Source organism: Mauremys mutica, chromosome 4, assembly GCF_020497125.1.
Source record: "Mauremys mutica isolate MM-2020 ecotype Southern chromosome 4, ASM2049712v1, whole genome shotgun sequence".
Taxonomy (NCBI): domain Eukaryota; kingdom Metazoa; phylum Chordata; order Testudines; family Geoemydidae; genus Mauremys; species Mauremys mutica.
Genome location: NC_059075.1, coordinates 81,037,699 through 81,062,968, shown reverse-complemented (window position 1 = coordinate 81,062,968; position 25,270 = coordinate 81,037,699). Strand labels below are relative to the sequence as shown.

The 25,270-nt window shown below is 40.5% G+C and overlaps 2 protein-coding genes across 2 annotated transcripts in view; one reads left to right on the top strand and one right to left on the bottom strand.

The window, feature by feature from the left end:
• Positions 1 to 4,401: 4,401 nt before the first annotated feature.
• LOC123368459 (APAF1 interacting protein) lies at positions 4,402 to 24,630 on the bottom strand. The gene is made up of 7 exons (XM_045013257.1): positions 24,414 to 24,630; positions 20,734 to 20,834; positions 17,848 to 17,896; positions 14,593 to 14,710; positions 12,301 to 12,436; positions 9,658 to 9,825; positions 4,402 to 8,961 (listed from the first exon to the last, which is right to left on the bottom strand). Exons 1-7 carry the CDS (start codon positions 24,456 to 24,458, stop codon positions 8,862 to 8,864), a joined length of 717 nt encoding a protein of 238 aa, XP_044869192.1. The 5' UTR covers positions 24,459 to 24,630; the 3' UTR covers positions 4,402 to 8,861.
• Positions 23,651 to 25,270, top strand: part of PDHX (pyruvate dehydrogenase complex component X) — a 93,945-nt gene continuing 92,325 nt past the window's right edge. Inside the window, exon 1 of the mRNA XM_045013255.1 lies at positions 23,651 to 23,654. The gene's annotated coding sequence lies outside the window, so the exon portion shown is untranslated. The remainder of the gene's footprint in view (positions 23,655 to 25,270) is intronic.

Here is a 25,270-nt window from a genome sequence, read left to right as displayed (position 1 = left end):
TACGTTGCAAGGGTAGAATTTCCCAGAGCTGTACAAAAGGGTGGGTTGGGGATAATCTAGGGTGTTTGGAGGGAGCAATTTGGAGAAATGTGAATTTGGGCTGTCAGCCCTCTGGGGGCTGAGTTAAGGCTGTGACGGATGGCCTGTGGTATAGGCTAGTTGTGGTAAGATGTGTATCTGTGGGGGGAGAAGTAAAGCTTAGCTTTTCATTTTCTTGATTTTGTGTCAAGTATATTTGTGGGAGGCAACCTTTGCTGTTAGACAACTAAATGTTTTATGCATGAGTTTCTTTCTTTCTTTTTTCTTTTTAAATACAGTTTAAACATTTGATATCAGCCTGGGATTTGCCTGCAGCCATCATTCTAAAATCCTTATTTTACAGAAGTGAGGCACATAGAGATAAAGGCTAGGAATTTCAGAGGAGCCTAAGGAAGTAGCTAGCTCTGATTTAACATATTCATAAATGATCTGGAAAAAGGGGTAAACAGTGAAGTGGCAAACTTTGTAGATCCTACAGAACTACTCAAGATAGTTAAGTCCCAGGTAGACTGTGAAGAACTACAAAAGGATCTCACAAAACTGGGTGATGGGGCAACAAAATGGCAGATTACATTTAATGTTGATAAATGCAAAGTAATGCACATTGGAAAACATAATCCTAACTATACATATACAATGATGGGGTCTAAATTAGCAGTTACCACTCAAGAATGAGATCTTGGAGTCATTGTGGATAGTTCTCTGAAATCATCCACTCAATGTGCAGCGGCAGTCAAAAAAGCTAACAGAATGTTGGGAATCATCAAGAAAGGGATAGATAAGACAGGAAATATCATATTGCCTCTATATAAATCCATGGTATGCCCACACCTTGAAAACTGCGTGCAGATGTGATCTCCCCATCTCAAAAAAGATATTTTGGAATTGGAGAAGGTTCAGAAAAGGGCAACAAAAATGATTAGGGGTACAGAACAGCTTCCATATGAGGAGAGATTAATAAAACTGGGACTTTTCAGCTTGGAAAAGAGGCAACTAAGGGGGGATATGATAGAGGTCTATAAAATCATGAGTGGTATAGAGAAAGTAAATAAGGAAGTGTTATTTACTCCTTTTCATAATACAAGAACAAGGGGCCACCAAATGAAATTAATATGAAGCAGGTTTAAAACAAACACAAGAAAGTATTTTTTTTTCACACAACGCACTGTCAACCTCTGGAACTCCTTGCCAGAGGGTATTGTGAAGGCCGATACTGTAACGGGGTTCAAAAGGGAGCTAGATAGATTCATGGAAGATAGGTCCATCAATGGCTATTAGCCAGGATGGGAAGGAATGGTGTCCCAATCTCTGTTTGCCAGAAGCTGGGATTGGGTGACAGAGCATGGATCACATAATGATAACCTGTCTGTTCATTCCCTTTGGGGCACCTGCCATTGGCCACTGTCAGAGGACAGGATACTAGGCTTGAAGGACCTTTGGTCTGACCCAGTATGGCCGTTCTTATGTTCTTGTTAGATTTCAGTGAGATTTAAGCACCCGACTCTTTCAAACTCTGTTAAATCTGTGACCCAAAGTGACCTGCCTAAAGACATACCTCAGCAATAGAACCCAGACTTCCAGTTTGGTGCTTTAACTCTATAACCCATTCTTTCCTCCCAACCACAAGTGAACTCCATTTCTAATTACCTGATTTTTGCTAATGATAATATTCTGTTGGTTTGAGGCATACTTAGAGAAGACAGAACTTATGCTATACGTTTAAGTTCTTGTAGAACTGGTTTCTGAAGATTAAAGTCTGTAATTTTATATGTGCCAGGTGTGAGAAACTTGCTTGGATTGTAGCATGATCTCTTATAGTTAAGGAAAACAATGGGTCTTTGTAATTGCTGTCTGACCAATCTGAAACAAAGTCATTCATCATTGCTTCATATCTAGACAAATGTTCCCATTCTGCTTTTTGTATTTTACAACATCTGATCACTATTCCTTCTGATTGTGCTCTAGCAGAAGCAAAAGAATTGACACAAGAGACGTGGAAAAACTCACAACAGTTCAACTCACGATTCATTCAAATGGTATTCCTGGTTTTGTTTTGAACAAACCTCAAAACTCTAAAACCCAGCTGAAGTTACTTTCATCTTTTCAGAATGCTTTGCAGTTTCAGTTTAATTGGCAAAACAATCCAGAACTAAATTACTTATTTTAGGTTTTGTTACAAAAATCCAGCACAGCTCCACAGACTATATTTGTATACAGGGTTAGTCTAGTTCAGGGGTTCTCAAACTGGGGGTCAGGACCCCTCAAGGGGATTGCAAGGTTATTACATGGGGGCGGGTCATGAGCTGTCAGCCTCCACCCCAAACCCCGCTTTGCCGCCAGCATTTATAATGGTGTTAAATATATAAAAAAGTGTTTTTAATGCATAAGAGGGGTTGTACTCAGAGGCTTGCTGTGTGAAAGAGGTCAGCAGTACAAAAGTTTGAGAACCCCTGATCTAGTTGGTCTGATATTCTGCCTTGGGCACAGGAAAAAACATCTCTTCATATCCCTCTCCCTGTAGAGCATAGGTAGTCAATTGTCTAACATTACTCCAAAGAAAGGAATGATTCCTTCCCAACCTCTGCTAGCCACATTGAGTTTAGATGCTGAAGTAGTAGGACTGCTAACTTTCTTTACCCACTAATTTGTAAAATGTAAAGTTCTTTACATCAAATTTGAATTTGGCCTCTTAATGCAACAATTTGGATAAGGAAGTGTTAAAAAGCAAGATTGTTCATTACTAAATTCAAACAGTGCTAAAAGGGCAGTCACTTATCCACAGACGCTTCCCCCCACCAATGGAGGGACAAGTGAGGGCATTTACTTTGAATAAGTTAAGCTAGCTTGCTTGGCTGGTACACACTCCCTTTTTTATATAATCAAGTCAGGTAAATTTCTCTGGTTGAAAGAAACTGGGGAATATAGCGGGGGGGGGGGGGAGAGGGGGTGTGTGGAAGCAAAACAACGGCAGAAAACTAAACATTCCCAGCCTGTGGAACAAACAGGGAGCATTGTATTACTTAATAACATTTTTTTTGGAAGTGGATTAGTGTTCGATGGACAGTACTGGAGACAGAATCCTCTATTTATTAGGGTGCAGCATCAATGCCCACTTCCCCATACGGTTCTCTCCCATTACCAAAGTGAGTGAGCCTCAATGCTGGCATGGAGGTAACACCTGCAGGGTGATTCAGTCTTCATGCCAGTTTAACAGCTAGCCCCTCCGTGAGACTGCTATCGGTGACAAATGCAGTAGTGTTTTCTTGGTGATGTGATTTTCCACAGGAAGAGAATCAAAACCAATTCATTTGACAGAAGCTGCCAAAAAGCAAACACGTAAGGATTTCAGAGAAAGGGAAAATTGGTAACAGGATAGGAAGCCTATGGTGCTCCTTCTGTCTTTTTAGGTTTTGACTTTTTAAAACGAAGGTTGAAGTGTCAGAGGAAATGTAATGCAAGATCAATTAGCGTAATAGAGTACTTATGGTAAATAATTATGAAGCTAATATAGATTACAGGCATACCATTTAATATTGCAAGTTTTTGCATATTGCAAACTTCTGCCTTCTAAAAACCAAATGGGATGGTTGTTGAAAAACTAACCCGTATGAAGTAACATCTGATTTGCATTTATAATTAGTAGTTTACATGATCCCCCAGTAATAGGTAGGTTAGCATTTTGTACATAACATGAGCTGGTGATACTAAACTCAGATCATCAGTTAGAACTGTGAAGATGATCAAACACCTGCTGCAAATGTACAAAATACTTTAGTCAAACAAGTACAGTAGACATAGGGCAATAGTTTTTATAATGCTTAGCTGGCTTAGTGCCTTAGGTCCAAATCCTCAAAAGGTATTTAGAGACCTAACACAGTCTTGACTAGAAAAAGGGTGATAACTGCTGTTCTATTAGGACTAACTCTTCTATGAATTATTATGAAGAAAATCTCTGAGCTGGACTTCAGAATACAATGAGAGCACATGGAGCTCAAAGGCTAGAAGGGACCATTGTGATCATTTAGTCTGACCTGTACAACAGGCCATGAAACTTCCATACAATAGTTCCCTTTGAACTGAGCATGTCTATAAAAAAAAATGCAATCTTGATTTAATTGCCAGTGATGGAGAATATGCCATGACCCTTGAAAAGTTGTTCTAGTGATTAGTTACCTTCACTGTTAAAAATTTATACCTTATTTCCAGTCTAAATTTGTCTAGCTTCAGCTTCCAGCCAGTTACAAAATACAGCTGGGGGTGGAGGAAGCATGTATTGAAAGAGAACAAATTAATATGGGGAGTTATGTTATCACTGAAATTTTATAGGGGCAGTCTTTACACCTCTGTTAAAGAAAGGTCAAAGCAGATCAAATATTTATTGGTTATTAACATACAAATCTTGAAGAACAAAGATAGCAAGAAAAATGCTTGTCCTTGTACCCTCTAGTCTGGTCAGTCACTGCAGTACTAATGGAGCAATATAACAAGAAGCTGGTGAAGCTTTTTTGTATTTGTTTTAAACATCAGTACTGTACAATAATATAACTATGTTCCACTATGATTGTAAATGTTAGGCTTGAAAACCTTTTTTAATTAACTCAATACTAACAGGAATTAACTTTTGAAGAGATGGTGCAGTTTAGAGATGGTATCAGAGGTCACCATCAGCTATCAGATTTTAAACAGAAACTACCTGTAGTTGGATTGAAACATCAGCAATGAATCTGTTTGCTAGCATATCTCTGAGGGTGATAACAGCACTAAGGAAGACAGAAGCTGCTTAATGTCTTTCACATATATAGCATCTTGACACTCTTTACACCCATTAATTAGCTCTACAACAGGAGCAGAGCATGATTAGAGCAGAAAGATTACATGACAGGCCAAAAATCACACAGTGAGTCAGAAGGACACAAGAGTTCTTATTGTCAGTCCCTGCTGCAACCCACAGATCATCACTCTGACTGCAGTGAATGCTCACCACCAAACCCAAATGTCTGGTACTGAGAAATACATCTAGTGATGAAAAAAATTAGCCAAGAAAATACAGATGCTACATGAAGTTCAGTAGATATGCTAATACAACATGGGCATATATGTGAAATAACAGAAATAATGAAGTCTAAGCCACAAAAAGACAAGTAACTGAAAAGGAAATAGGGGTCCAAAAACAATAGAAGAAGTCAAGCAGGAAATAGCTCATTAGCTTTTCAGTCATATTTGGGGAGAAAATATGAAATCCATCATCAATGAAAAAGAAAAGTGGCACTTTGATTAAATGAAGCAGGGAAAGGGAACTTCATTACCAGCAGAAGTTTTCTTAAAGTAGAGGGTGAATTATAGGGGAAACAGAAATAATTAACAACCTGCGATCACTCAGACTCGGTGCAATAGCTGTTTTTCCTAAATAGTGTAAGGTATCCAAGAACAGACAAATTTGGTCACTTGTAGAAAGCGGGAAATGAAAGACAAAACTGAGGCTTTCCTCAGTGAATTTTGCTGTAGAAGTTTGTGTGAGGTCACTTTAGGCCATTTCTACACTACCAAGCTTATAGTGCAGCCGCTCTGTATCAACAGGAGAGAGCTCTCCCGTCAACACAATAAAACCACCTCAATGAGTGACAGTAATTATGACAGCGAGAGAAGCTCTCTTGCCAACATAGCACTGTGCACACTGCCACTTATGCAGGCAAAACTTATGTTGCTCGAGGGTATTTTTTAACACCCCTGAGTGACGTAAGTTTTGCCGACATAAGTGGTAGTTTAGACATGGCTTTAGACTCCATCTTGCAGAGACAGACGGGGTCCATCTAAACATTCACCAGGGCTGCAGTTCTTTCAAGGAACTTATTCAAGGAGGGGCAAGATAGGAGAATTTGAAGGGATGAAAGATTAACTACTTCCTGTTGAAAGTACTTCAATTCTTCCAAGGAGGGAACAGTATATTTTCCTACAAAATGTATAGTGGGTATGTTCCCTGCAATTAAGTCATTCCTAACTAAACATGCCTATTTGCAGACCTTTGGTCACATCACAAAGTCCAATGTTGATCAAGACAGAACATCATATTTGTAGGACAAGTTCAGCTCACCACAATTTGTTTCTAAGTAGGCCTGGGAGAACAACTGCAGAACGTCACAAGAGACAAAAAAGAGAGAGAATTTCTCCTCACCCTAAAAGGCAAGTCTGACTGTCGACATTATGGCATACATAAAAATAAAATAAAGAGTCAACTGATCTTTTTCATAGAACAAAGTAAAATTTATTTCTATATACTGTAGCTCTTGATTTAAAGAGGTATTCATAGAAACATAATTACTCTATCTGATCAGACCATTAGCCCATCCAAACTGATTCCTTGCTTCCAACACTGGCCATTCCCCAATATAGTGGAAGAAGATACTAAAATGCACTATTATGGAATACTGTATTTCAGTGAATAATGTACTTTTTGACCCTCATGGCATTGTATATATCCTGAATCATGACATTTGATGAAATTTTACCATGGTTAACTATGGTCATAAGGACATTTATCAAGCTGTTTTAAAATTCTAATGGTCTTTAACAAGATCTTATTGAAAGTGAATTCCTTTGTGAAGGAAAACTTAAGACAGAATATCAGTCTTGTAGTAATTCATTCACACAGGCAAACTATAGAATTGTTAGCTTTTTCTTAGTTCATAAGAGAATCTAAGTTAGCAGAGGATTCCAAGGTGATCAGTTATAGGCTTGATAAAAAAAAAAAAAAAAAAGATTAACACCACTTAGGAACAAATTAATAGTTCAACTGGTGCTTCGGGCTTCATATCGAATTTTTGAATTCTGCAATTTTTAAAAAAAAAGTATCAAGCCCAGTGGTGTAGATTTTGTCAACTGATAATGAAATTTTCTACTTGGGCGGCAACAGACAACTATTAACAGAACCACCATGGGTCATTAGTCCTGCAGAAATTATGATCCACAATCCAGCACACAGCTAAATATTTAGAAGCAGATCTAGAAAAAATGCAGTATCCCACAATATAAAAGAGACATCACAATTAAAATATATTAATCCTTCATCAATAATGGTGCCTAGTATCTTTTTCCAGTATATACTTAACAGAAGATAGAGACTGAACTGTTGCCCACATCATCTCTACATCTTCATTACCCTTTTTATTGACTTTCAAAAATAAATGTCCAAGTCTGACCAAACCAAAACCCTCTTTTGAGAGAGCAAGTGCAGGCAATTATGATGGCAAAAATAATAATTAATAAATAAAAATCATTTCAATACAGAGAGAAGTTGCAGAAGAAAATTAAAAAGTTACAATCTTTTACTATAATTTATCAGTGTGTATTTGTGCTCAATACTTATTTGCAGCACCACCTAAGGTTTTCCACACCAAACCCACCACTCTACAAAATAATAATAAAAAAAAATTACATGATTGTGACGTTATAAAGAGAAAGTTGTAAGAGCAAAAAAAGTAGTTTAATTTTTTTTTTCCATTGGCAGGTGTAGCATTTCAGAAACTTAGAATTGCAGTGAGAAAATCAAAAGTGATTTTTGGAAGATATTCATCCACAGCAATTTTTTTTTAAAAAAAAACACCTCTCCCTCCTTTCCTTCCAAACCAGCTCACAGTCAAGAATAACTAGTAGAATCCAGCTGTCAAATGAGTGGAATAACGCCCCCTTCTGGCTTGGGCCATGTGCAGCAGAATCTGAGAGTTGCGTGGTGGATTAGGAACACCCAAACCTGTGGATCAAGGCTGAAGTCAGTAATCAGAAGCTGGAGCCCAGGGTCAGGAGCTAGATACCAGAGCTAAGGCTCAAGCCAGAGGGCAGGAACTGGATACCATAGCCACGGGTCAAGCCAGAGTCAGTAATCAGAAGCCAGAGCCACGGGTCAGGAGCTAAATACCAGAGCTGATGGTCAAGCCAGGAGTTAGAAGCCGGAGCCAAAGATCAAGCCAGAGGTCAAGAACTGGAGCAAACAGGGTAGCAGGCAAGCAGGTTCAAGGCAGGGGTAAGACAGAGACAAGGCTGGGTGCAAGGCAGTAACATAAGAGCAGGCACAACAGTGGGAATGAGCATTGAACAGCCAGTAAGCTGCTGCTGGCTTAAGAGCCAGCCTGCTGGCCCCTCCAGACTAGCTCTGCTGCAGGCCCTGATTCCTGAGAGAGAGATAGGAGGCACAACTGACTGTGTACGGTTAGCCTATGTGTATTATATGCTGCTCTATCAAAGTCAGGCACACTGAGGTGGAGTTAAGGTTTCTGCTCTGAATTCCTTTATTCTGCTTAAAACATTCAGAGACTGATTTAATGTGTTTATATATTTAAACAGCTACAAAAATGACAATCTGATAGTTACATTTTATAAGACATTTAATTTTAAGACAGTTTCAGCTACTATTAAACACTGATTCTTTGGCAACAGGGAGCCAAATCCACTGTTGTTTTTCTGTCTAAGGTACACAAGTGACCCACCATGCCCATTGAAATTAATCAAATGGCATTCAACAATTGCTACTGAAGGGAAAAAACCCAGCCCTGAAGCAGAATTGCTATGCATGGCCCTGATCCTGCAGACCTGGTCATAAGGGTCTGTTCGCACAGATCAGCTTGCAGGATTGGGGGCTATGTTTTCCTCCACTTGCTGTTATTAAACACTTAAGCTATAATTCACCTTTTGACAGACAAAGCAGACTCTACTAGATGCAGTAGAAGGGTGCTGAGTTATAAATGCTTGAAAGGTTGACAAATACATTTCCACTTTTTGCACTGCAATTTTGGGTGGGTGGGTGGGGGTACAGATCCTGTTGTAGTAGTTTATACAATCCCGTTTTCTTCAGCTGGATGTTTTGCAGGATCTAGTCCATGCTGCTTCATCTGTACTGCGATATCAAACAGGTAATCATAACATTCGCACCTTCAGTAAAAACAGAACAGGAGAAATGTGGAGTTGGGCCGCATCTTTAGGAAGTTGCATATGTTTAACAAGTGAACATTTTTCTTCTATACACTGAGCATTGATAGCACAGTGGTCAGGCACCACCACACTCCCGCTATCTAGGGTGATCAGATGTCCCGATTTTATAGGGAAAGTCCTAATATTGGGGCTTTTCCTTATATAAGTGTCTATTATTCCCCACCCCCATCCTGATTTTTCACATTTGTTATCACTTTATTGCAATAGTCACTCCACCTCCACATTAAAGTCTCTGGTGGGGGAGGGTTAGCCAGGCTTCTGTGGTGCCCAGGCTTTGTGCTGCACAGCTCTCCACTGGCCGGTGGGGAAATGACTCCCATTTATGGGAAAAAAATATTATTTCAAACAGTCCATCATGTGTGACTCTGTAGGCTGAGGCTGTTGAGGAGGGTACTGCTAGGGGCCCATGTAAGCAACTTGGAGATCTTCCCTGGAAGCTGATGTGTATATGGGGAGGACCCTTCCCACATGAAAAGAAGTTGTCAGGAACCCCGTAGACTGGGACAATTGTCACTGGTGGTTTGAGCCAAGAGAAGGAACTATTAACTGTGGCTGGGATGCATACGCAGTGATTCTACCTCCATTAATATATCAGGGCTACTATGGCAACAGATATGACCTTTAAATTGCACTTACATGGTTTTGGCTTTTTCCCATGTTTCTCCCCATACGTAAACTCCATGACGTCTGACCAATACAGCACAAGAGTCTGGGTATTCATTCATTGCATGTGCCATTCGTTCCTTGAGATCCTTCTCCTCTGGTGTGTTCTCAACAATGGGGACCACTAACTTATCATCATATCTAAATAGAAAATGAAGTATTATTGCAATTAAAAACTAATGCGTTTTGAAGTGTTCTCTATCAGGAGACTACTCTGTTCCTGCTCTTACATGGCATGGATGATATCGCAGTTCTTTTCCACATCTAAGAGCCATTGTCCTAAGCTTTCCCCAATTGAGGAATCCCTTCATTACTTGCAGAGGATTTGATAACATCTTTAACAGTGATTCTCAAACTCTTTCATCTTGTGAACAATGCTATGTTATATCCTCTCAAGGACACTTCTGGTTCAAAACCTGATACAACTACCTTCCCTATGAAAGCTATAGTGCTGGGTTACACTACGCTGGGAATACTTGAACAGTATTCAGGACAAAAGAAAATAAAAATACTTTAATGCACTTTGTGTAACTGCTTGCCTACATATCATTATTTTGTATCTGCTGTTTATTCTCTCTCCTCGGATTTAGAAATTTACTTTTCTCAGCACTAAATCTCCTTTCATTGCCTGCCCTTACTACTTTCATCAGTCTGAGTCACTTAGAAGTTTTGGTCTGTCCTCTTCTGTGTTGGTTACCCCTCCAATACTGGCAACATCTACTAACTTGATCATGGCTGAATTTATTTAAAAAAAAACACTTAATAAAGAAAGATATGAAGCGGCCACTCAGGATTAAAATGTCTAGATTTGGTTGGCCTAAAAAAGACTTTGGAATCCCTGACAGAGTCCTGCCCAAGGATACAGGTAGAAAGAAGTGTCAGTGCTTGATGAATTAAAGATGTTTCTCTGTTGTGACAGAGTCCTCAGTGGGATTCATGCAATCTGCAAACAATAGTTTGAGAACCACTGCACTATAGGCAAGATGCTGCATGCTGTTCAGTGGAACTTGCACAATAGTGTGTAGCAAAGAGAGACTAGGATATTTGGCATTGTTTGAACATTAATTAATATTTGCAGAAACTTGTTTAAATAGATATAATAGATCTCTAGTTCAAATCCAGATTCACCATCAAGATCATACAGGTATTTTTTGAGTAGATGGTGGGAGAACATCTTCAAAAAAGATGGAGCTACATCATAGATATGAAGCAATGCTGAAAGTAGTAAATCTAGTATTTGATGTGTTTATTTATAGAAAGAGAAAATCTGGTTCTATACAGTCTTTCATGCTGAAGGCATCCCAAAGCACTCTACAGTCTAATGAATGAAACAACTGTAGCGATGTTTGTGAGCTCACCTACTAGTCACATACAGCCTGGAAATTAAAAGAAGAGCTGAAGTGTTGGCTAGTAGTTAGAACAGATGACTGGGAGCAACATCTCCTAGGTTCCAGTCCCAGCTCTGCCACTGGCTGTGTGATTCTATAAAACCACTTACCAGCTTCACAAGGTTGTTTGTGAGAATTAAGCTCTACAAAGATTCTTAGATAAATGATGGTATGCACATGTCAAGTATTATTTTATTATTGAGAGAAAAATTGAGAGAGACCAGGCTCATGCTACTCTTTTTTTAAAGATTTCCTGAGATAATTGAGGGTTGGGGATTTTCAAAACTGTTTAATCAGACTCTGCTTCCACTAAGTCAAAGGTAAAATTTCTGCTGACTTCAGTGAGATCAGATTTAGGCCAATGATAAATATTTTGAAAATCCCATCCTTAATATTTACCTGAACAACCACCAGAAAACAACACCCAGAAACACCCCCTGAAAATTGAATCCAAAAAAGGATTAATTTTTATACAAAATTCAAGATTAAAAAGTGCCTATCCAGTGCTATCAGATGCCTTTGCCATACATTAAAAATGTAAATACCTCAATGCATTTCTGCCTTCCCAAAAGTTTTTGGGAAAAATGTTAGTTACAAAATTAACACCAAGAAAGTGCAGAGGTGTATACCTTTAACACCCCATAATTTCTCATCTTGTTGTCACACTATCTGAAATGAGTGTGCTAGTCTCAACTCAATGCTTTGTGAGAACCACCACACAAAAATCTAGAATAATTCAGCACCATCTCTGGGGAAGTCATGTCTGAATCGTTACAGAAGTTTTGTTACTTTTTAACCCTAGCCATAGAGTGTTTTCTTTTCATCAGGTTAGGGTCACCCAGAGACAGCATGCTGGAAGCTGGGACTGCTATCTTTTCACCATATCTGGCATCAGTATTAAAAAACGGCAGCCTCTCATCTTTTGTTAGTACACAGAGTCACTCAAATTCACAATAAAAGCAGAAAATTGAAATGTAAGGAAAATTCATAACACTGGAAAATACTGTTCTTCTCTAATCAGTTTAATGTTCCTCAACTGGATTTTAGCTTTGCTCCAAGAAAAGCATGGTGAGTTTTATTTAAATCAGCCCCTTAGTGAACATTCCTCTGACTTAATTACAAATATTGCTCACTTGAATGCTGACACCACAAAAGACACTGACATTTTTGAAGACGACATTTAGCAGAAACAGTGTACGCCGGATTAGTCTTGTAAATGGGAATCTACCTGTAATACCCTCCTGAAGTGCATTTCTTGATTCCTTTTATCATTTCCTGATGGGTAATTCTAAACTCACTTCCTGGATAGAGAAGGGTAGCCATGACAGCAGCTTTTGAATGAGTATGGATCACAGCTCCAGCTCCTAGAAGGAGAAGGAAAAGGGATGTCTCTGTATTTTATATTGAAATGTGACTCCCTACCTTCCATTAAGATAAACTGACATGTGAAAATAAGTTTCAACCCTTCAGCTGAACATCCTTGCTAATGGACTAGACAAGGAACATAGTCTGTTCTTTAGAGCAACCAAAAGGTATGTTAATAGGAAGTATTCTGTAATCTACAAAGAACAGTGAGAGCTATCTTTAGGGTGTCAGTGGATGGTTTTAGTGCAACTTCCAGGCAAACCTTTCCCTCACGGATCTATTTTACATTTCCATCTGCTGATATGACTGAAACATTTTAATTACATCACCAAAGTGCGCTGAGGTCCTAAAGAATTAAAAATTTGACTTATTTGTGGCAGAAGAGTGCAAAGAAGACTGAAAGAACTCAGAAGAGAAGGAGAGTTTCTTTGATGTACAGCTATTTCTCTCTGGAGCAGGGGTGAAAGCGAGCTGGTATGGGCCAGTACGGGGTACTGGTAAGAACCCGCACCGGCCCGTATGGTATGTAGGATCTGCACCAGCAGGGCCGCCGACAGGGGAGGAAAAAAGGGGCAGGGACGTTAAAGCGTTGCTGCGGCAGCGTTTTAGTGTTGCTGCGCCCCCCTGGCAGGGCCAACGAGGAGGGTGCAACAACGTTAAAGTGCTGCCATGGCAAAGGACCCAGCAGCGCTTTAACATCTCTGCCCCTTTTGTCCCCCACTCGGCTGCTGACAGGCAGGGGAGGGAGGTCAAAGGGAGCAGCTGCACTGTGGCCAGCGATTTAAAAGGGCCTGGGGATCCGGATGCTGCTGCTGCTACCAGGGCAGCAGCGTACGGAGCCCCGGGCCCTTTAAAATTGCCACTGGAGCCCCGGGTGGCGCGGGCCAGGTGGCCTGGAAGGGCTGGCAGGGGGATGCTGACCCCCATCCCCGCCCCTTTTGCCTAGAGCAACCAGACAGCAAGTGTGAAAAATTGGGATGGGGGGGGGGGGAAATAGGAGCCTATATAAGAAAAAAAACCCAAAAATCAGGACTGTCCCTATAAAATCGGGACATCTGGTCACCCTACTTCTGCCCGAGATCCCGCCCCGGCCCCATACCAGTAACTGTCCGGAGTTACTTTCACCCCTGCTCTGGAGCATATTGGTTCCCTGACATCACTTTCAATCATTTTATTTTTATATTGTGGTGTGGTGGAAAGGTCAAGCACAGGAATCACAAGGTATAACCTGCAATGTTGCTGAAAATTGCAAGTTTTCCTTTGGATATGCAAAGGCTCTCCATGTGCAAGTTTCCTTTACATGAAAACAAGAATAGACTCCTAAAATCTTTTTTTTGGGGGGGGGGGCGCGAGAGGGGGGCAGGAAGGAGGACAAAAGACACAAATATCATACAATTGCATAAAACCTTCAACTACTGCTAAAATCAAATTCCATTAAATTAAACTGATAAAAATGTGTAGAAAGTGCAGAAGTGTTAGATTAATATATATTTCTAAATGGGACCAGAGGCATTAGATAAAGAGATTAAATTGTCTTTTTCACATTAGGATGAATTGGATTGAAATAGTAGACAGACAAACAGGGCCTCTAATCCAAGTTTACTGCAGTCAGGCATGAAATGTCATGCCTATTACTAGATCCCATGTGGGTTTGTTTCTCTCAAAGTACTGATGTGGGGCACGCTGCTTCCACTTAATGTAGCAAACAATTGTGAGAGTTGCACTCGCTGTACTATTACTGGCATTTCTGATATCAACAGATGCAAGAGAAATAGAATCCTAAACTCATGACTTGGCCTGTACTGTAATTAGAGAAAAGGGAAAAGTTTTGTTTTTCAAAATATTTATAATTGTAAAGTAAATACATGTTCTGTCAATAATTTGGAATCTTAATAGCTTTACATTTCTTACACCATTGTACTAGCTATTACAATTGCTAACCTTTACAACTGCAAAAGATTGTAATATGGCCTAAAATCTATTGGTATGAAACTACTGCAAGGCCATGAGACTACAAATTTAGCTACAACAGTATTTTCCAATTAAGGCAATATTAAATTCCAGTGACGCTACACTTATGACTTAGGAGTTTCCATTTCATGAACTGATTTATATTGATTTATTATTGTCTGACTCAAATGCATTTATTGCATACCTCTCATGGTGTAAGCATTCATAAAGAGAGGCGTGCATTGGCTTTTCTTTAGTTTCTTGTGTGGTGGAGGGCTGCTGATGTCCCGTTCTTCTATGTCACAAACAAACATATCTTCGGGCTGTGAGAGAGGCAGAACTGCTTAAACTGGGACACTCTTCCCCAAAATAGATTTACTTTTCTTCTGGGGAGATACCTAGAAAACAGGCTTGCTTTTGGCAGCTTTACATAAACGGTATTTTTGCATTAATAAACTGTTCTTAAACAATTACTCCATGAGATTAAGCACAAAGATTTTTTTATTTAAAATCAATTATGCATCATGCCAGAATATATCTTTCCCCCTATCTTTTCTTCTGCAAATACATTTAATGATCATTATGTGGAAACCCAAGTCTCAATCATGGAGAGGATTTCTATCATCCTTTATTGTATTATCTCAGATGGAGATGTGGAGTAGTGATTCTTACTCCACATATGTTTCTGTTTCGGAGGAGTCCCTAGCATCATAAATCAGCTGGCAGTATTTACTATTCATCTCCAGCAGTTCTTCTGTTTTTATTCTTAAGGGAGAGGAACTGAGATAGACTCAGGCAGTGGTGGGCAACCTGTGGCCCATCAGGGTAATCTGACTGTGGGCTGCAAGACATTTATCTGACATTGACCGCTGCAGGCACGGCCCCTCACAACTCCCAGTGGCTGCAGTTTGCCGTTCCCAGACAGTAGGAGCTGCGGGAAGCAGCAGCAAGCATGTCCCTGCGGCCTACCGCTTCCCACAACTCCCATTGGCTGGGAATAGCGGCCTGCAATTACATTACCCTGGTGGGCTGCATTCGGTCCATGGGCCACAGGTTGCCCACCACTGGACTAAGGTCATCTTGATCTGGGGAGATCCTATCTGTCTACAGAGCAGCCCTAGAGAAAGAAAGATTTACATACAAACAAATACAAATTAGGGCTGTCAAGCAATTAAAAATAGCAATTTAATCACACGATTAAAAAAATTGTGATTTATCACACAGTTAAACAATAAAAGAATACCATTTATTTCAATATTTTTGGATGTTTTTTACATTTTCAAATATATTTAATTACAACACAGAATACAAAAAGAACAGGCGTACTTGTAACACCTTAGAGGCTAACGAATTTATTTGAGCATAAGCTTTCATGGGCTACAGCCCACTTCATCGGATGCATGCAGATACAGATACATCCGATGAAGTGGGATGTAGCCCATGAAAGTGTATGCTCAAATAAATTTGTTAGTCTCTAAGGTGCCACGAGTACTCCTGTTCTTTTTGCGGATACAGACTAACACAGCTGCTACTCTGAAACCTGTCATTATGAAAGGCACAGAATACAAAGTGTACAGTGCTCACTGTATATTTATTTTTGATTACAAGTATTTGCACTGTAAAAAAACAAAAAATTGTATTTTTCAATTCAGCTAATACAAGTAACTGTAGTGTGATCTCTTTATCATGAAAGTTGAACTTACAAATGTAGAATTATATTAAAAAAAATATCAGTGTTAAATTTTAGAGCCTGCAAGTCCACTCAGTCCTACTTCTTGTTCAGCCAATCACTCAGACAAACAAGTTTGTTTATATTTGCAGGAGATATGCTGCCTGTTTCTTGTGTACGTCACCTGAAAGTGAGAACAGGCATTCTCTTGGCACTGCTGTAGCCAGTGTCGCAAGATATTTACATGCCAGCTGTGCTAAAGATTCATATGTCCCTTCATGCTTCAGCCACCATTCCAGGGGACATGAGTCCATGCTGATGACGGGTTCTGCTCGATAATAATCCAAAGCAGTGCGGACCGACGCATGTTCGTTTTTATCATCTGAGTCAGATGCCACCAGCAGAAAGTTGATTTTCTTTTTTGGTGTTTTGGGTTCTGTAGTTTCTGAATCAGAGTGTTGCTCTTTTAAGACATCTGAAAGCATGCCCCACACCTCAACCCTCTCAGAGTTTGGAAGACACTTCAGATTCTTAAACCTTGGGTCGCCTACTGTATTTATCTTTAGAAATCTTACATTGGTACCTTCTTTGCGTTTTGTGAAATCTCTAGTGAAAGTGTTCTGAACATGAACAATGTGTGCTGGGTCATCATCTGAGACAGCTATAACATGAAATATATGGCAGAATGCAGTAAAACAGAGCTGGGGGCATACAATTCTCCCCCAAGGAATTCAGTCACAAATTTAATTAACAAATTATTTTTTTAAATTAGTGTCATCAGCATGGATGCATGTCCTCTGGAATGGTAGCAGAAGCATGAAGGGGCATACGAATATTTAGCATATCTAGCACATAAATAGCTTGCAATGGCAGCTACAAAATGTTTTCACTTTCTGGTGACATTGTAAATAAGAAGAGGGCAGCATTATTTCCTGTAAATGTAAACAAACTTGTTTGTCTTAGCAATTGGCTGAACAAGAAGTAGGACTGGGTGGATTTGTAGGCTCTGAAGTTTTATATTATTTTGTTTTTGAGTGCAGTTATGTAACAAAAAAAAATCTTCCTTTGTAAGTTGCACTTTCATGACAAAGAAATTGCATTATGGTATGTGTATAAGGTGAATTGAAAAATACTATTTCTTCTGTTTCTAAATTTTACAGTGCAAATATTTGTTACAAACAATAATACACATTGATTTCAGTTACAACACAGAATACAATATATATAAATATGTAGAAAAAATCCAAAATATTTACTAAATTTCAATTGGTATTCTATTGATTAACAGTGCAATTAAAACTGCAATTAATTTTTTAATCACTATTAATTTTTGAGTTAATCACATGAGTTAAATGCGATTAATTGAAAGCCCTAATAAAAATATTTAGAACAGAAGCTTTAACACACAGTTACCCAATTGCATGTATACATTGTTAACTAAAACAGTAGCAAACTAGCGGAATGTTGGGCTGTTCCAGAACAAATCTGGGGATGAAGGAGATTTCAGATCTCATGGTCAGTACTAATTTAGGACAAGAAAACTCAAAAGGAGTAACCTACATATGCCACTGAACAAGTACTGAATTGCTGCTCTGAGATCACATAATAACTAGGAGAAATCATCAGTGGTCTCAGGTAGCTAGTCAGTAATAATAAGGTGTTTCAGACTTCACAACAAGAAAAAAACCCAAAACTGCTTTGAAAGAACATTCAGAATAAACAGCTCACTACAAGTAATTTTGTTCCTTTTCAAGGATGAGTTCTGAGGTAAAAAATAAAAGTTTTACATACTTGAATTCTTTCCTTTTGGACTCCTGATGGCGCAATGTAGATTTCATCTCTAGGAAAAGATATAGAATTTAGCTCCATGTATGAGATATATATTCTTCAAATTGTCTAATTTGCTAGAGCCATTTTAGTACTGTACCCTTTATTGATAAAGAATTAACTTACACAGCACATGATGAGCAACCGCACTTGTCCTCCCACCACACATTCACATACAGATGGTTTTCAATGTGTGACACTGATCTTACTAGAGCAGTTGGAAGCTCTGAGAATATCCTAGATATAAATAGCCCTTTCAACCTGCCTACAGATTTAACTAAGTATATTTGTATCACTGATGGAAAAAACCAAAAACCCACACCCCACATTAGTTAGAATCAAAGTGAAACAGAAGGGAAATTGCAAGTAGACACTGAGTGATGCAAGAAAAAAAACAGTGCCAAACCTATATGTATAGTTTAATTTCAATTAGCTATTAGTGTTTGTCAACACCTTTAGTTACTGGGAAATACACTTATTTATGTGGTAACCACTAAATTGTATTATATATGTTTTAATATATGAATAAATATATTTAATTCACACAGAAGAAAACATTGAACAATTCAATACATTGAACAATTTATGTTCAAGTGGAAATACCTAAAGCTTGCAAGGCTTATGTGAATGAAGAATTTCAACAACTTTACATAAATTAAAATTATTTAAAAATAGGATGTGAAATATTTTCAGTAAAGGCCATAAAAAGGGAATAAAATATCAGATAATATTTGTAATCACGATTCATCTTCAAAGGCCTTATTTTAAAATCTATAGTACAGAGACACCTAGTGAACAATTAGTAAATCTACAGATACATTTCCAACAATTTCAGGACAAAGACTGTATTAGTTTCCTAAGGAAAATATGGAGTTCATATTTATGGAGTAGACAGAGTCCTTTGAATAAGATATAACTTTCAAGATAGTATACTTATCTTGACAAAACACATGATATCTGCGATAAAAAAGTAAGTGGTTTTAATGGATTAGTATTAATACATTAATACTGCAAATAGGTAATGAATTTAATTCACTGATACTTGGTGCCATTCTATGAGCAAGATAACTAAGAAAGTAGAATGTTAAGCAATCAATTACTATTTGATTGCTATGTACCTCCTTTCGAAAAGAAAAATGTCTTGTTTTAAAATTAAATGTTTAATGAAGAGCTGACAATAGAATACAGTATTTGAAATGCAGGACAGTTGACCAAGAGTAATAGAACGATTTTCCATATACTGTGCTATATGCAAACTAGTGCAATTATTTTAAATTAGATTCCACCAGCGAGTAACGATGATGAAAACTTGTTTCTCTCACCAATAGAAACTGGTCCAATAAAAGGTATTACCTCACCCACCTTGTCTCAGACAGAAAATGAGGCAGAGAGGTTAAATAATCTGGCCAAGGCAACAAAGGTAGTCAATGTCAGCACACACCTCAGAAGTAAGGACAGTTCTAAATGTGCTCTAACTGTGCTCAGACTAATACACCATTACACTCTGTAAAAAATATAGCAGTCTTTTGAGATGCTTAATCTCACACTTTTAAAATCAATGTCCTCTACTTCAGATCAGATGCTTGAACAGCAACGTAGTTGCATGCATGTGGTGAGGTGAGGGGTACTGACAAGTCTCAGTGTTTCACTACTTTGTGACTTCAGATCACATTAATCTTGGACTAACAATACATCTGTGGTGTAATTATGACTAAGGCTCTGTGTTTGTCACGGAGGTCACGGAGGTCATGGATTTCGTGACTTTCTGCAGCAGCCTGTGCGGCTGGCCCAGGAGCTACCTGAGCAGCTTGGACAGCCCCCGAGTCAATTGCACTGGCTGCTGCTGGGGCAGTCTCAGGGCCCTCCTGTCCCCCGGCAGCAGGAGTTTGGGTGTGTGGGGGCTCAGGGCCGCTGCTTACCTGTGGGGTGGGAGCTCCTAGCTCCACTTGTGCCTCTGCCCGCAGGCACCGTCCCGGCAACTCCTATTGGCCACGGTTCCCAGCTAATGGGAGCTGCAGAACTGGGGCTTGGGGCGGAGCGGAGGCAGCACGTGGAGCTAGGGAGCTGGGGTCACTGCTTCCCAGGAGCTGGGTAGGAAGCCTGCCAAAGCCCAACCAAACCCCTCCCCAGCATCCGTGCCCCCCCCCACAGGCCACGACTCCTCCCCCCCCCAGCACCCACGCCCCCCTCCCCAGCACCCCCAGTGCCCCCCGGGCCATGACTTGGCCCCCCCCCCAGCACCTGCAGCTCTTCCCTGGGCTGCACCCCCCTCCCCAGCACCTGAGGCACCCCCCCGAGTCCTCCCCCTAGTTTTAGTCAGGGGTATTTTTAGTAAAAGTCATAGACAGGTCACGGGCCCATGAATTTTTGTTTACTGCCTGTGGCCTGTCCATGACTTTTATTAAAAATACCCGTGACTAAAACTTAGCCTTAATTATGATTACTGTTCCTTTCTTTCAATGGCCACTACGAGGAGCTCTGTATCCATTATTAACTTCAAACTTATCAAGCTGAATAGACAATGGTAAATTTCATGCAAAATTATATAGCAAAGTGGTTCCTAATTGTATACTTTTTAGTACTGTATACACACCAAAAAATTGTTTACTGCAAGTCTTCTTGTTGCCCAACCTGCCTAAATTATCTCCCATTAATATGTCTTCAGGATTTATCTGAATACAAGAAGTATTCCTTTCTCCTCAGAGACCAAGAATGATATCTCTGCAACATATCTTTGTCTAATGCCTCACTTCTGAATTTCAGCCATCCTTCATGAATTGTAGTGCACTCACTGCTTATTCAATTGACCCCATCATCTGTATAGTTATCGCTTTCAAAACCGCCACTTACCCATGTTTCAAGCTGATTCCTCCACCAGTTCCTGTGACCCATCCTAAATGATAAAACTGCTTACAGAGCTCCGGAATCAGGTTTCTTGGATGTAACTTGTCCTTAAAAATAATAATTGTCCACTTATAAATGTTGGAAACAATTGCATGAGATGATATCTGATTTATACAGAAGGACTTCAAAATCAAAAAAACCTCACTGGTGCCTGAACTAAAGACTGACGGCATGTTTGTGTGCTGCCCTGGACATTTCATGTGGGCCACGTTAGAAAAACAAAAAATCAGATGGCATTCATAGTTAGAAGGCCTGGTCCAAAGCTCAGCGATGGGAACTTTAGATCGATCCCACCAAGATTAGCAATAAAAGAGAAAGATTAGGTCATCTAGTCCATCCACAGGACAGTACAGGATAACTATCCTTATGATCACAAACTAGCATAATTTTTTTCTTATTTCTCCTACCATGCCCTAAATACATTTGCCCATCCTTAGTGTTCACATCCTTCAAATGTTTTGAAGGCAATTAATTCTTCTCTTTGTGAAGTTACACATAGGCTAACTTCCTATGCATCTATCCCACCATAACCACTACCACAAACTTGCATTGTAAATTCATATCACATGACCAAAGAGTTGCCACTGAGTGCCAAATAAAGGAATGTTTCCCATCATTTCTAGGAGTATGTGTATGACATGCTTTTAAAAGTCTGTGTGATACATACGTCGTCCTCTTGAATGATTTTTGTGTAGGGTTATTTTGCAAGATTTAAATTTGAATTACAATAACAAAAGTCCTAATTTTAGTAATGGGCTATATCAACTATGATTATGAATATGTATGGATCATACTGTATAAGTTTTAGATCTGTTTTCTTTTTAATTAGCATTTAAATAATATCAAAAAAGGAATGTTCACCTCACCAGATCACTTGACTAGCTTCACATTCCTACCATTTTAAGACGCGAGAATGCCTCAGATGCTGCTTACCTCTCATCTTAATTGCTCCATTTTAATATTTCTTTCAGAGAAAACATTTTATTATAATCACTAATTTTATAAATACAATGGAATATTAAATAAAAAAACATGTATGTAGTTCCTGAGGGTGAGTACTGTGTCACAGACTCATTCATAGTTCACCTGGGACTTTTGCAACTCAGCTTTGCTTTACTGTTCAAATATCAGACATACTACATGGAGCACCTGTCGAGTATAAAACTAAAAAACACAGGGAAGAAGTATACTAAATAACAGCACTCAGAAAATGAATACTATTATGTATCCAATGTTAGCGAAGTTGTTGAAATGTCCTCTTATTAGAATTTACAATATTAATGGATTTTACTTACAACATTGATGTGCAGCTGTTTCTGGGGTGGAGAGCCGCAATTTATATATGCACAATAGATGCATAAAATAGCTGTGTTGGTCCAGGATATTAGAGATACAAGGTGAGTAAGGTAATCTCTTTTGGACCAACTTCTGTTGGTGAGAGAGAGAAGCTTTTGAGCCTACTGAGAGCTTTTCTTCATGTCTGGGAAACTTACTTAACTGTGACACTCTGAGTAAGTTTCCCAGACCTCCAAAAGTGTAAGCTCTGTGTAAGCTCAAAAGCTTGTCTCCATCACCAACAGAAGTTGGTCTAATAAACGATATTACCTCACCCACTTTGTCTATCTGGGAATTAGATACTTTATTAAAAGTTATTTTTTTAAAGGCAATAGAGTCTAGGGTGTCAAGGAAAATTTGTTTTTCCCATTTGACTCCAACCATTTGTACTACCTTAAGGTCTCAAAATGTGTTAAATTAATTTTCATATTGTACTATAAGGTAATTTGTTTAATTTAATTAAATTAATTTAATTAAGTTTAATAAGCCCATTAGGACTTTGGAAGACAGTTTTCAATAGTTTTACAATCCAAAAGACAGTGGACCACCAATGCTATTTTAGGACACTAGGGTGAATATGCAATGTATTAAATATGTGTCTTCCCTTGACAAAATCTTAGGGACAATATGTATATTTTCCCTTACAAACAAGTGCAATGAACCAGACATCTGCAGAAGAAATCATACAGATGATATTTCACAATAGCTGTTTCTAAGGCACCAGATCCTTGCAGTAAATCACCACAAGTATTCTTTGGATTGCTACAATATTTTAAAGCACGTTTTACTGTATATACTCGTTCAGAAGCCGAATATTTTTGGCAAAAAAAATGACGCATCAAAGAGCATGGGGTTGGCTTATAAACGGGTCTACACCAAAATCTGATGATTTTAAACTCTATGAATTATTAAATTGAATATCTAATACATTGACATTTTGTTTACCTGGAGTGTCTGCGGGCATGGAGCCCCTCAGCTCCCTGTGGCCACGGTTCGCTGTTCCCAGCCACTGGGCGCTGAGGGGGCTCCGTGCCTGTGAACGCTCCAGGTAAACAAAATGTCCTGACCTGCCAGCAGCTTACCCTGATGGGCCAGGAGCCAAAGTTTGCCAACCCCTGAAATATAGGGTTGGCTTATGAAAGGGTCATACAGTTTTTGCCATTTTTACCTAACCATATTGGGGGGTCAGCTTATAAATGAACCAACTAATGAATGAGCATATACGGTAATTTAGTAAAAGCAACTATTGACATACATAATCTACATGAAATTAAAAATACAGATAAATGTATCCAAGATTTGTCCCAAGATAGATTTCTTTGTTTGTCCCAAAACATGATTTGTTCTAGTTGCTCTTACGTATGAAAATTATTTGAACATTTAAGACTGATAGAAGGATTATAAAACTAAAATTGACTAAAACACATCTTGGTGCATTATGGTTAAGGCTACAATTTAGTCACGGAGGCCACGGATTCTGTGACTTCCAGTGACCTCCGTGACTTCAGCCTGAGGTGGTTGGGAGCTGCTGGGTCCCCTGCCGCCCATGGAGGCAGGGAGCTGCGGGGTACCCTTGCTGTCTCTGGCAACTCCAGGAACTCCAAACTGCCATGGGCAGCGGGGTACCCCTGAGCTCCCGGACACGGAACCCCCAGAGATCCCAGCTGCCACCGCTGGCAGAGGAATCCCCTGACCTCTTGGCTGCTGCAGTGGGGGCTCCCGGAGCTGGTGGGGGAATCCCCAGGCACCAGGGGCAGCAGGAGCCCCTGGAACTGCAGGCAGCAAAGATTCCCCACAACCCCCTGCTGCTGCAAGCAGCTCCTAGTCCCTGTGCAGCTGCCAGCTTCAGGCAGTGTGGGGACCCACAGATCCCCATTTTGTCACAAGTATTTTCTTTTTTGCCTGTGAGCTGTCCATGACTTTTACTAAAAATATCCATGACAAAAATCTTACCCTTAGTTATGGCCCTTATTTAACTACTATGAATGCATCACATCAGGCTTTCATTTTGCCCGATTTTGAGTTGGGATAGGACAATCAATACTTGATGGGTGATCACCAAAGAAATCTCAGCTGCTGCAGGAATGTGTCAGGTAACTCAGCGTGCGGCGCTCGTCCCTCCCAGTCAGCACCAATCCCCGATGCAATTTATAAAGTGGCCTCAAGAGCTGGGTCCAGCAGAGCGCGGAGCTTTCTGACCCTGAACCAACCGAGCGCCCCGCGCACGCTGCCAAGCCGGGCCCCGCGCTGGGGAGGTCGCGGCCCCCAGATGCCGGGGCCCCCGCGCCTACCTGCGATGCATCCCCGGCCACGCGGCCGCCCCCAGCCGCAGCCATGGCGCCGCCTGGACGCACAGCGGCAACCAGGGCTGGGGAGGACCCCGGGGTCCTTCCTCATCCCCGGCGCAGGCAGGGACCGGCTCCGGGAAGGGGGGGTCCCCGCTCCGGCAGGGACGGGGCAGCCCCAGGGCGGGATTGTCTCGCAATTGCTGCGGAGGCGCTGCCCGGGGGGGGAGGCGCGTTTAGGAGCATAAACCTCCGGGCCCCGCCCCGCCCCGAATCCGAGTGGCTGAGGCGGCCCTAGGGGGAGGCGAGACGCCTCCTTCTCCATTGGGGAGGGGAGAGACACGCGCCCAGACTATTTGCGCTTAACCCCGGCCCGGACAGCGGGGGCCTGACCTAGAGGAGACCTGGGTGATGCGCCTGGACGCCGGTGCCGGCGATGCGGGGACATTTGGCCCGGGGGCACCAAGGAAGGCGGTGGCAGAAGGCGCCTCCTATTGTGCTTCCCGATTGACGGACACAGGCCCCCCGGTCTATCGTATGCAGCCGCCGTCTCTCACCTTAGACCCAGCCCCTGAGCGCTCTCGGGCAGGGCCCTCCTCGGACCTCGCTTGGTGCGATGGGGCCGAGCCGCAAAGTGCCAATCACTGTTGCCAAGGCTTGTGACTGTACCGTGGGTTTCGCTTTAAATCCCCAGCTTCTGGCGTTAGGTGTGAATCTCGCTTGTCATTAAAAAAAAATGCTTTTTTCACGGCGGCTTTGACCCTGAACATGTGACCCCAGTGAACCCCAACGGCACATAAACTAGATAGCAACCAACCAACCCCCAAATGTATTATTAAAAAAATCAAGCGTTTTACGTTTAT

Coding starts and splice junctions, on each gene's coding strand:
- LOC123368459 (XM_045013257.1), bottom strand. CDS start 24,458: ATGGCTGCGGCTGGGGGCGGCCGCGTGGCCGGGGATGCATCGCAG. Junction 20,835..24,413: donor TGGCCGGGGATGCATCGCAG/GTAGGCGCGGGG, acceptor ATTATTTTTAAG/GACAAGTTACATCCAAGAAA. Junction 12,437..14,592: donor GAATGCTTACACCATGAGAG/GTATGCAATAAA, acceptor TTCTCCTTCTAG/GAGCTGGAGCTGTGATCCAT.